The 11880-nt window shown below is 44.9% G+C and overlaps 1 protein-coding gene across 1 annotated transcript in view; it reads left to right on the top strand.

The window, feature by feature from the left end:
• The first annotated feature begins 3858 nt into the window (after positions 1-3858).
• kifl (kinesin family-like) overlaps positions 3859-11880 on the top strand; it is a 10066-nt gene continuing 2044 nt past the window's right edge. Inside the window, exons 1-8 of the mRNA XM_028579326.1 lie at positions 3859-3898; positions 4940-5132; positions 5749-5929; positions 7157-7385; positions 8504-8664; positions 9835-9939; positions 10775-10872; positions 10951-11029. Of these exons, the coding sequence (XP_028435127.1) occupies positions 3859-3898; positions 4940-5132; positions 5749-5929; positions 7157-7385; positions 8504-8664; positions 9835-9939; positions 10775-10872; positions 10951-11029 (1086 nt within the window). The remainder of the gene's footprint in view (positions 3899-4939; positions 5133-5748; positions 5930-7156; positions 7386-8503; positions 8665-9834; positions 9940-10774; positions 10873-10950; positions 11030-11880) is intronic.

Below are 11880 nucleotides of genomic sequence, written 5' to 3'. Positions count from 1 at the left end.
TGGTGGACCATGGGGGTCATGGAGCATGTTAACCCAGACTTAGAGCCACTTACTGGGGCTTATGGTGGACCATGGGGGTCATGGAGCATGTTAACCCAGACTTAGAGCCACTTACTGGGGCTTATTGTGGACAATGGGGGTCATGGAGCATGTTAACCCAGACTTAGAGCCGCTTATGGTGGACCATGGGGGTCATGGAGCATGTTAACCCAGACTTAGAGCCACTTACTGGGGCTTATGGTGGACCATGGGGGTCATAAAGCATGTTAACCCAGACTTAGAGCCACTTACTGGGGCTTATGGTGGACCATGGGGGTCATGGAGCATGTTAACCCAGACTTAGAGCAACTTACTGGGGCTTATGGTGGACCATGGGGGTCATGGAGCATGTTAACCCAGACTTAGAGCCACTTACTGGGGCTTATGGTGGACCATGGGGGTCATGGAGCGTGTTAACCCAGACTTAGAGCCACTTACTGGGGCTTATGGTGGACCATGGGGGTCATGGAGCATGTTAACCCAGACTTAGAGCCACTTACTGGGGCTTAAGGTGGACCATGGGGGTCATAAAGCATGTTAACCCAGACTTAGAGCCACTTACTGGGGCTTACGGTGGACAATGGGGGTCATGGAGCATGTTAACCCAGACTTAGAGCCACTTACTGGGGCTTATGGTGGACCATGGGGGTCATGGAGCATGTTAACCCAGACTTAGAGCCACTTACTGGGGCTTAAGGTGGACCATGGGGGTCATAAAGCATGTTAACCCAGACTTAGAGTCACTTACTGGGGCTTATGGTGGACCATGGGGGTCATGGAGCATGTTAACCCAGACTTAGAGCCACTTACTGGGGCTTATGGTGGACCATGGGGGTCATAAAGCATGTTAACCCAGACTTAGAGCCACTTACTGGGGCTTATGGTGGACCATGGGGGTCATGGAGCGTGTTAACCCAGACTTAGAGCCACTTACTGGGGCTTATGGTGGACCATGGGGGTCATGGAGCATGTTAACCCAGACTTAGAGCCACTTACTGGGGCTTAAGGTGGACCATGGGGGGTCATAAAGCATGTTAACCCAGACTTAGAGCCACTTACTGGGGCTTACGGTGGACAATGGGGGTCATGGAGCATGTTAACCCAGACTTAGAGCCACTTACTGGGGCTTATGGTGGACCATGGGGGGTCATGGAGCATGTTAACCCAGACTTAGAGCCACTTACTGGGGCTTAAGGTGGACCATGGGGGTCATAAAGCATGTTAACCCAGACTTAGAGCCACTTACTGGGGCTTATGGTGGACCATGGGGGTCATGGAGCATGTTAACCCAGACTTAGAGCCACTTACTGGGGCTTATGGTGGACCATGGGGGTCATAAAGCATGTTAACCCAGACTTAGAGCCACTTACTGGGGCTTATGGTGGACCACGGGGGTCATGGAGCATGTTAACCCAGACTTAGAGCCACTTACTGGGGCTTAAGGTGGACCATGGGGGTCATAAAGCATGTTAACCCAGACTTAGAGCCACCTGCTTGGGCTTATGGTGGACCATGGGGGTCATGGAGCATTTTAACCCGGACTTAGAGCCACTTACTGGGGCTTATGGTGGACCATGGGGGTCATGGAGCATGTTAACCCAGACTTAGAGCCACTTACTGGGGCTTAAGGTGGACCATGGGGGTCATAAAGCATGTTAACCCAGACTTAGAGCCACTTACTGGGGCTTATGGTGGACCATGGGGGTCATGGAGCATGTTAACCCAGACTTAGAGCCACTTACTGGGGCTTATGGTGGACCATGGGGGGTCATAAAGCATGTTAACCCAGACTTAGAGCCACTTACTGGGGCTTATGGTGGACCACGGGGTCATGGAGCATGTTAACCCAGACTTAGAGCCACTTACTGGGGCTTATGGTGGACCACGGGGGTCATGGAGCATGTTAACCCAGACTTAGAGCCACCTGCTTGGGCTTATGGTGGACCATGGGGGTCATGGAGCATTTTAACCCGGACTTAGAGCCACTTACTGGGGCTTATGGTGGACCATGGGGGTCATGGAGCATGTTAACCCAGACTTAGAGCCACTTACTGGGGCTTATGGTGGACCATGGGGGTCATGGAGCATGTTAACCCAGACTTAGAGCCACTTACTGGGGCTTATGGTGGACCATGGGGGTCATGGAGCATGTTAACCCAGACTTAGAGCCACTTACTTGGGCTTATGGTGGACCATGGGGGTCATAAAACACTCTGGGTTGTTTGCATTTCTTTAAAGTAGTAGTTCTTAAGCTTTTTTTAAAAAAGTCTCTATAAAGAGGAAGAATACAGCGATGTCAGCGATAGATTTACTAAACAACAGCCTTGGACCTGGAAAACATTTAAACGCTGATGGAAAAAGGAGACAAAACTTTGGAAAAAGACGGTAGAAAGAAGGAAAGAAGGCAAGAATAGGTCGATAATAGTAACAGTAGAAAGAAGGAAAGAAGGAAGGCAACACTAGGACCACAAAAGGGACCAAAAATTCAAATAAGAGACAAACTTTGAAAAAAGTTTCAAAAACTTTGAAGAGTAAAAGACAGTCGAAAAAAGAAAGGAGAAAAGAATAGGTCAAAACAAACGACAAAACCTTCACAAAAAGGTGCCGCCCGAAATTATCTTTCTTACTCTCTTTTCGTCCGGATGTGCGTCTCCTTCCACTGTCTCTGTGTTGGGGTTCTAACCTCCGGTGGATTGGTGAGGACTATGGTTAAATGCTGTTCAGATCTCTGCAGATTAAATCCAGACAGCTAGCTAGACTATCTGTTAAATCTGAGTCTTCTGCTGCACGACTAAAACTTCTTTTTAACGTACACATGTTCCACCAAAACAAGTTCCTTCCTGAGGCTATTTAGCAGAGGCACCGTGACTCCGTCTGGAGCTTAGCCCCGCCCCCAAGATGATTGTGATTGGTTTAAAGAAATGCCAGAAGTGTATAGTAGTATAGTATAGTATCACTTAATTCTACTGTGCACCTTCTAGCCAAAATCTTTCCTACTTATTACCAATAGTCTTACACTTATTTTTAAAGTTATGGTCAATAAAACACATTTACTGTACTGAAATTATACCTTATTTTGGAGTGAAATAGACAGAAATGATGAATAATTTTCAATATAGTGAAGATCAGATGAATATATGTTGATTGGATTATTACAAACTTGTATTTGTCAATGTTTAGTCAGGAAACTGTTCTGAAACCATTTTATTATTTTGAACGGCAGAGCATATTTCCGATAAAGAAACTTTGAAAACGAATCAAATTTGGCCCAAAGACAACACAAGGGTTAAAAGAAAAAGTTTATTTGCGACAAAGTTCTCTAAAAAGCGGCCAAAAAGGCCGGAAAAAGTGGTAAAAAAATTGACAGAAGCGCCAAAAATGTCCAAATAAAGCACCTAAAGCATTAAGAAAAGGCATCAAAAAACGTGAGGAGGGGAAAAACCTTTGGGAAATGCAAAAACTAGGCAGCCCAAAAACAATTGTCAATTGAAAAAAAAATTGAAATTGGGGCCAGATCAAAATATGCAAAGGACCGGATTTGTCTCTCGGGCTTTGAGTTCGACACATGTTGTTGCCATAGGAGACAGTTACACTTGTGCAAAGAAATGCCATTAAACCAGAGCATGTTGTCCTCCAATCCTAGAATGCTGTGCGGACTAACCAGACCTTCCTCCACAGCGCTGTGGAGGATGGTCTGGCGAAGATAGACTATAGTTGTTGAGTGTCCCAGCTGTGTGTTATTATTCTCTTCTCTTGAAGCTGAAGCAAGTAAAAGACGAGAAAAAGAAAATCGTTGAGAACTACACTTCAGAGAGGACGATGAGGAAGAAGTACTATAACATGGTGGAAGACATGAAAGGTACTCATCAGAGAGCAGTACATATATGTATCAAAAGTACACAAAAAAACACAAATCGAGGCCTTCTTAAAAGGTACCTACCGTTTTTTCCAACCTGGACCCTATGTTCCCATGTGTTTGTGTCTAAGTGACTGATGGGATCAACTATCTTTGACATTGGTCCGGTATTAAGTGAGATCGCAGCAGTCAGCAATGTTACATTATTACGGCAATTGTTCAGCTTTTATCTACCTTCACAAAAGTGCTGTTTTATTGTAAGTGTCTGATAACATTATGGAAAGGATTCCTACAGAGATGGACCTTTTAGTTAAAGAATAGGATCCTTTTTTTAAACATTAAAACAACAGCGAAATTGCGTTCGCTAAACCCACCAGACTCCATGTAAATAAACAGTAATTTTAGCATTGTAAAACACACTTCATTCAAAATCGAAGGAAACAAAATAAAACTTCCAAAAGCCGCCTTGATTCATCTTTCCACTGTTCCAACAATCACCACTCTGGTTTGGTTGAAATAAACCCTTAATTCACCCATTTACATGTGGAGATATGCTGGCTCTATACACGCTAAAAGTCCTGATTATTTACATGGAGTCTGGTGGAGATATGCTGGCTCTATACACACTAAAAGTCCTGATTATTTACATGGAGTCTGGTGGAGATATGTTGGCTCTATACACGCTAAAAGTCCTGATTATTTACATGGAGTCTGGTGGAGTTTGGTGATGGTGATTTCGGGGCTGTCTATCTCTGTAGGGATCCATCCCATAATGTTGTCAGACACTTAGAATAATAATCTGAGTCTGTCAGCGGCAGAAACAGAACTTTTAGTGGACGGAAACTGATGCTGAACATCTGTCCTGTAGGGTTACATTACACACACACAAATACACACAAATACACACACACACACACACACACACACACACACACACACACACACACACACACACACACACACACACACAAAGAAAACGGTAGTTACCCTTTATCTGGATCTCTTCCTTATTTCAGGTCATTAAACCTTCGTTGTTTCTTCCAGGTAAAATTCGAGTGTTTTGTCGGATTCGTCCGTTGAGCCGGAGCGAGGCCGCGCAGGGCGGAGCCGTCGCCGTGGAGAAAATAGATGATTACTCCGTCGCCGTGGAAACACCTCGAGGGCCGAGGGAGTTTCAGTTTGACAAAGTGTTCGTGGCCGAAGCCTCGCAGGAACAGCTGTTCCAGGACACCAACAGGTGCGTCCTACGTCTGAATTCTTTCTTACGTTTTTTGACACTTTTTTTTTAAAAGTTTTTTTCCGACTTTTTGTCAGTTCTTCTGAAATTTTTACGCTTTTTCAGATTTATTATTTTTACGCTATTTTCGACTTCTTTGTCAGTTGTCTTTAACCGGAGCTTGACGTTTTTGTGGATTTTTTTTTGTTGTTGCTGATTTATTTCAGCATTTTTTTTTGATGTTTTTGCTGATTCTTTCAGCAATTTTGGGGATTTTTTTGCAGATTTTTTTCAGCACCTTTTTTTAATGATTTTGCAGATTTTTTCAGCAGTTGTTTTTTGATGTTTTTGATGTTTTTGTATTTTTTATTTCCAACGCTATAAAATTGAATAAAACACCCAAATTCAATGAAAGTAGTGACCTGATCATTTATTTAACCTGTGAAGAGTAATGGTTATGGTACCATTCACCCAAGTTTTTTGAACAGTTTGGTTGAAAGAAAAAGGTAATTTCTGATAAAAAAAACCAAAACTTTTTAAACAACAGGACCTTTAAGGTACCTGCTTCCTGTAATAAAAGCCCAGATGGTTTTAAGCAGTCCACCCAGATGTTGAGGATATATCCCCCCCCCAACAGGCTGATCCAGTCGGCTATCGATGGGTACAACGTCTGTATCTTTGCGTACGGCCAGACGGGCTCGGGGAAAACCTTCACCATGGTGGGGGACAAGGAGCAGAAGAACCCCGGCATCATGCCCAGATCTTTCAACGCCATCTTCGACATCATACGGGACAGCAGCAGCAAGTTCCTCTTTAAGGTAACAGGTGACATCATACGGGACAGCAGCAGCCAGTTCCTCTTTAAGGTAACAGGTGACATCATACGGGACAGCAGCAGCCAGTTCCTCTTTAAGGTAACAGGTGACATCATACGGACAGCAGCAGCAAGTTCCTCTTTAAGGTAACAGGTGACATCATACGGGACAGCAGCAGCAAGTTCCTCTTTAAGGTAACAGGTGACATCATACGGGACAGCAGCAGCAAGTTCCTCTTTAAGGTAACAGGTGACATCATACGGGACAGCAGCAGCAAGTTCCTCTTTAAGGTAACAGGTGACATCATACGGGACAGCGGCAGCAAGTTCCTCTTTAAGGTAACAGGTGACATCATACGGGACAGCGGCAGCAAGTTCCTCTTTAAGGTAACAGGTGACATCATACGGACAGCAGCAGCAAGTTCCTCTTTAAGGTAACAGGTGACATCATACGGACAGCAGCAGCAAGTTCCTCTTTAAGGTAACAGGTGACATCATACGGGACAGCAGCAGCAAGTTCCTCTTTAAGGTAACAGGTGACATCATACGGGACAGCGGCAGCAAGTTCCTCTTTAAGGTAACAGGTGACATCATACGGGACAGCGGCAGCAAGTTCCTCTTTAAGGTAACAGGTGACATCATACGGACAGCAGCAGCAAGTTCCTCTTTAAGGTAACAGGTGACATCATACGGACAGCAGCAGCAAGTTCCTCTTTAAGGTAACAGGTGACATCATACGGACAGCAGCAGCCAGTTCCTCTTTAAGGTAACAGGTGACATCATACGGGACAGCAGCAGCCAGTTCCTCTTTAAGGTAACAGGTGACATCATACGGGACAGCAGCAGCAAGTTCCTCTTTAAGGTAACAGGTGACATCATACGGGACAGTAGCAGCAAATTCCTCTTTAAGGTAACAGTTGACATCATACGGGACAGTAGCAGCAAGTTCCTCTTTAAGGTAACAGGTGACATCATACGGGACAGCGGCAGCAAGTTCCTCTTTAAGGTAACAGGTGACATCATACGGGACAGCGGCAGCAAGTTCCTCTTTAAGGTAACAGGTGACATCATACGGGACAGCAGCAGCAAGTTCCTCTTTAAGGTAACAGGTGACATCATACGGGACAGCAGCAGCCAGTTCCTCTTTAAGGTAACAGGTGACATCATACGGGACAGCAGCAGCAAGTTCCTCTTTAAGGTAACAGGTGACATCATACATGTCCCTCCTCAGGTGTCGGCCTACATGTTGGAGCTGTACAACGACCAGCTGCAGGACCTCTTGGCGCCGCTGGCTGCGGACTCCACGGTGCTTCCCGGCGCGGCGCGGCGGGTGGAGATCAAGAGGAACAGGAAGGGCGTTGTGTTCGCTCAGGGAGCCGAGACTAAAGAGGCGTCCAGCGCTCAGGAGCTGTACGCCCTGTTCCAGCAAGCCGGCGCCAACCGGCACATCTCCGCCACCAGTGAGTCTCCGTGCCGTGCCGAACCGTACCGTACAGAACCGTACCGTACTGTCCCGTGCCGTGCCGTACCGTACCATACTGTACGGTGCCGTGCCGTGATGTACAATGCTGTACCATACCGTTCTGTGACGTACCATGCCGTGCCATGCCATGCCGTACTGTACGGTACCATACCATATATATGTGTGTGTCTATGTGTGTGTGTATGTCTGTGTGTGTGTGTCTGTATGTTTGAGAATGTGTCTGTGTGTGTCTGCATGTATGACAATGTGTGTGTGTCTGTGTTATCAAACATGACTTCTTTATTTCATCGTCAGAGGAAACTTTGCCTCATCAGCTCTCTATCCAGTAATCAATGTCCTTTACACGACTCTAAAAGCACAGAGGCTGACGGGTCTTCATGCAAACATTATTCAGAGAGGAGAAGAAACAACCAGAGATAAGAGAGGGGGGTGGGGGGGGGGGCATGTTTGTGTCTCTGTGTGTGTTTGTGTATGTGTCTCTGTGTGTGTATGTGTGTGTCTGTGTGTGTATCTCTGTTTGTAAAGGTAAAGGTACTTTATTTGTCACATACACGTACATATAGCGAAATTCATTCTCTGCATTTAACCCATCCCTCAAGGGAGCAGTGGGCAGCCAATGACAGCGCCCGATTATGTGTGTATTATGTATGTGTTTGTATTTGTGTGTGTGTCTGTATGTATGAGAATGTGTGTGTCTATGTGTGTGTGTGCTTGTGTGTGTGTGTTTTTGTGTGTGTGTCTGTATGTATGAGAATGTGTGTGTCTGTTTGTGTGTGTCTGTATGTATGAGAATGTGTCTGTGTGTATCTGTATGTATAAAAATGTGTGTGTGTGTGTGTGTGTCTGTGTTATCAAACATCACTTCTTTATCTCATCATTAGAGGACACTTTGCAACATCAGCTCTCTATCCAGTAATCAATGTCCTTTAAATGACAGAGGGGGGTAGGGGGTAGGGGGGGGGGCTGTGTGTATGTGTGTTTGTGTGTGTCTGTGTGTGGGTATGTGTGTGTGTGTGTGTTTGTCTGTGTATGTGTATGTGTATGTGTTTCAGATGTCTGGTATGGACTGACCATGTGATGTGTGTTTCCCCCCAGAGATGAACGTGGAGAGTTCCCGCTCCCATCTCATCGTTTGCATCATGGTGGAGAGCCGAAATCTGACCAACGGCAGCGTGACCACCGGGAAGCTGAGCCTGGTGGACCTGGCCGGCAGCGAGAGAGCCGCCAAGACCGGCGCCAAGGACCACCAGCTAAAGGTCCGCTATCCTGGCGCCGCTGTAGCCACATGGTGGGAAGGGGGTCAGCCATATGTTCCCACATTTCTAAGATTTTTCTAAAAATTAGGCCCTATGTTAGGGTTAGGGTTACATTCCATCTGTAGTCCATTGCTAGTGGATAATAGGTTGGGTGTAATTGGCTACCAAATTGGGAGAAAGGGGGATAAAATCTGATACAAATTTATGAAAAAGGAAATGTGGGAACATAGGGCCTAATTTTCAGTGTAAAGAAAATCTTATAAATGTGGGAACATAGGGCCTAATTTGGAAATAAAATCTTAGAAATGTGGGAACATAGGGCCTAATTTTGGAAATAAAATCTTAGAAATGTGGGAACGTAGGGCCTAATTTTCAGTGGAAAAATAAAATCTTATAAATGTGGGAACGTAGGGCCTAATTTTCTGTGAAAAGAAAATCTTATAAATGTGGGAACATAGGCACACTCCCATTGGAAGTATGTCTGTCGAAACAAGTCTGAAAAAAACGTTGAAAAAGATGACACAAACTTTGAAATAAAGGGACACAAACATTGGGGAAAACAGCACAAACGTGTCGGAAAAAGGACTACATTTGTGGGGCAAAAAAATGTTCGGAAAAACTGTCAGAAAAAAAGACAAACTTGTCGGTAAAAGTGACAAAAACATCAGAAAAAGCATGATTTGATTTTATAAGGATCCCTATTAACTGATGCTGAACATCAGCTACTCTTCCTTGGGTCCACACAAAACATAAAACATTACAACAGATAAGACTTTTTCAGACAAAACAGCCACATGATACAAAAATAAGAGCAGTATTATTCATTATGCATTATTCTTTCTTCATATACTCTTATACATATTACACTAAATAAACTCAGTCAAAGAAAAGAAGTGTCCTCTCACTTTCAACTGCTTTTATTTTCAGCCAACTGAACATGCGTAAAACCTTCTATGAACGTAAAAAACTACTAGGAACTAAACTGAGCAACGTTTCACAGACAAAAATGGAAAAATGTGTCCCTGAACAAAGGATGGTCAAAATCAAAAGTCACAGTCAATATCTGGTGTGGCCACCAGCTGCATTAAGTACTGCAGTGCATCTCTGTACATTTCTGACTCCATGACAGAAAAAATATCAGCTGATCCTTCTCTCTCTCCCTTCCTGCAGGAGGCTAACTCCATCAACAAGTCTCTGAGTGCTCTAGGAAATGTGATTTCAGCGTTGTCTGCAGAGCTGCCACACGTACCGTACAGGAACAGCAAGCTCACACAGGTAACAGGGTGGAAGCAGCTCAGTCTGTAGAGAGGTGGGTTGGGAACCAGAGGGTTGCTGGTTCAAGTCCCCACACTTGCACACACACTTGCATACTCACACACACTTGCATACACACACACACACACACTTGCATAAACACACACACACTTTCATACTCACACAGACACACACACACCTGCATAATCACACACAGACACACACTTGCATACACACACACACACACTTGCATACTCACACAGACACACACACACCTGCATAATCACACACAAACACTTGCATACTCACACACACTTGTATACACACACACACTTGCATACTCTCTCTCTCACACATACAAAGACACACACTTACATACTCTCTCTCACACAGACACCCACTTGCATAAACACACACACTTGCATACACACAAACACACACACTTGCATACTCTCTCACACTTACTTGCATACACACAGACTTGCATACTCACACACACACTTGCATAAACACACACTTGCATACACACATACAGACACACACACTTGCATACTCTCTCACACACACTTGCATTCTCGCACACAGACACGCATACACACACTTGCATAAACACACACACAGATACACACTTGCATACTCACACACACTCACTTGCATAAACACACACACTGGATTCGGTGCATCCCTACAGTATAAACCTAACCAAAGTGCTACTTTTTTTCAGTAAAAATGTTCCCTTCTCTGGTTTAGACATGAGGACGGATAACTCTCGGGGGGGGGGACACAACCCAAAGATAACCTTGTATGTTTTGGAGGACTGGTTGGGTGCAGGTTAGCTAACTGTGTTTTCTCTCAGGTGATGCAGGACTCACTCGGAGGAAACGCCAAAACCCTCATGATCGTCAACATCTCTCCTTCAGAATGCAACCTCGACGAGACGCTCACTTCTCTCGTGTAAGAGACAGACAGAGATCCATGTTTTCATCCGTCTGAACACTAACAAACTCCTAAAAACACACCTGAACTCTCCAGGTACGCAACCAGAGTGAAGGCCATAACCAACCATGCTCAGAGACATGTGGAGAGCAAAGAGATTGCCCAGCTGAAAGAGGTGTGTGTGTGTGTGTGTGTGTGTGTGTGTGTGTGTGTGTGTCAGAGATGGGGACTCGAGTTTGAGACTTGGACTCGAGTGCGACTTCAAGGAACACGCCGACTTATTGGGAATTTAGCTTATTCACTGTAACCCATACATACCCTTCTCACCTCCGTGCGTGCTGTAACGCTGTCTGACGGTTCCAACTAGCCTAGCCTAGCACAGATCCTGCAGGTAACTGGTTCCAACTAGCCTAGCCTAGCACAGATCCTGCAGGTAACTGGTTCCAACTAACCTACTGCTCCAAATTGTGACAAAAGTGACAAAATAACTCCAACATGTTCCTATTTACATGTTGTGATTTATAGAGTCACAGCGTGTATAAAAAAACAACGTAACATGAGACACAGCCATCTTCTAACAGTAAACAAACCGGGAACTATATTCTCAGACAGGCTTGCTGCGAGCATATCACTCCGCCCAAGTACTATATTCTTCCGCCTGACAATATAGTTCCCGGTTTGTTTACAGTTAGAAGATGGCTGTGTCTCATGTTACGTTGTTTTTTTGTACACGCTGTGACTCTATAAATCACAACATGTAAATAGGAACATGTTGGAGCTATTTTGTCACTTATTGGGAGCAGTAGGATTACTGGAACCATTCACCTGCAGGATCTGTGCTGGCCCTGATGCTGCTGGAGCCATCAGACAGCGTTACAGCACACACGGAGATGAGAAGGGTATGTATGGACTAGTCTAACTCTGGGGGTTACGGTGAATAAGATAAATTCCCAAGAAGTCGGCGTGTTCCTTTAAGTCGCACACACAGTGACTACCATCTACCGTTAGCTTGCTTCTTGCTTTAGC

The sequence above is a fragment of the Perca flavescens genome, chromosome 5 (assembly GCF_004354835.1).
Source record: "Perca flavescens isolate YP-PL-M2 chromosome 5, PFLA_1.0, whole genome shotgun sequence".
Taxonomy (NCBI): domain Eukaryota; kingdom Metazoa; phylum Chordata; class Actinopteri; order Perciformes; family Percidae; genus Perca; species Perca flavescens.
The sequence above is the reverse complement of the archived record's forward strand: the minus strand, read 5'-3'. Positions and strand labels throughout refer to the sequence as shown.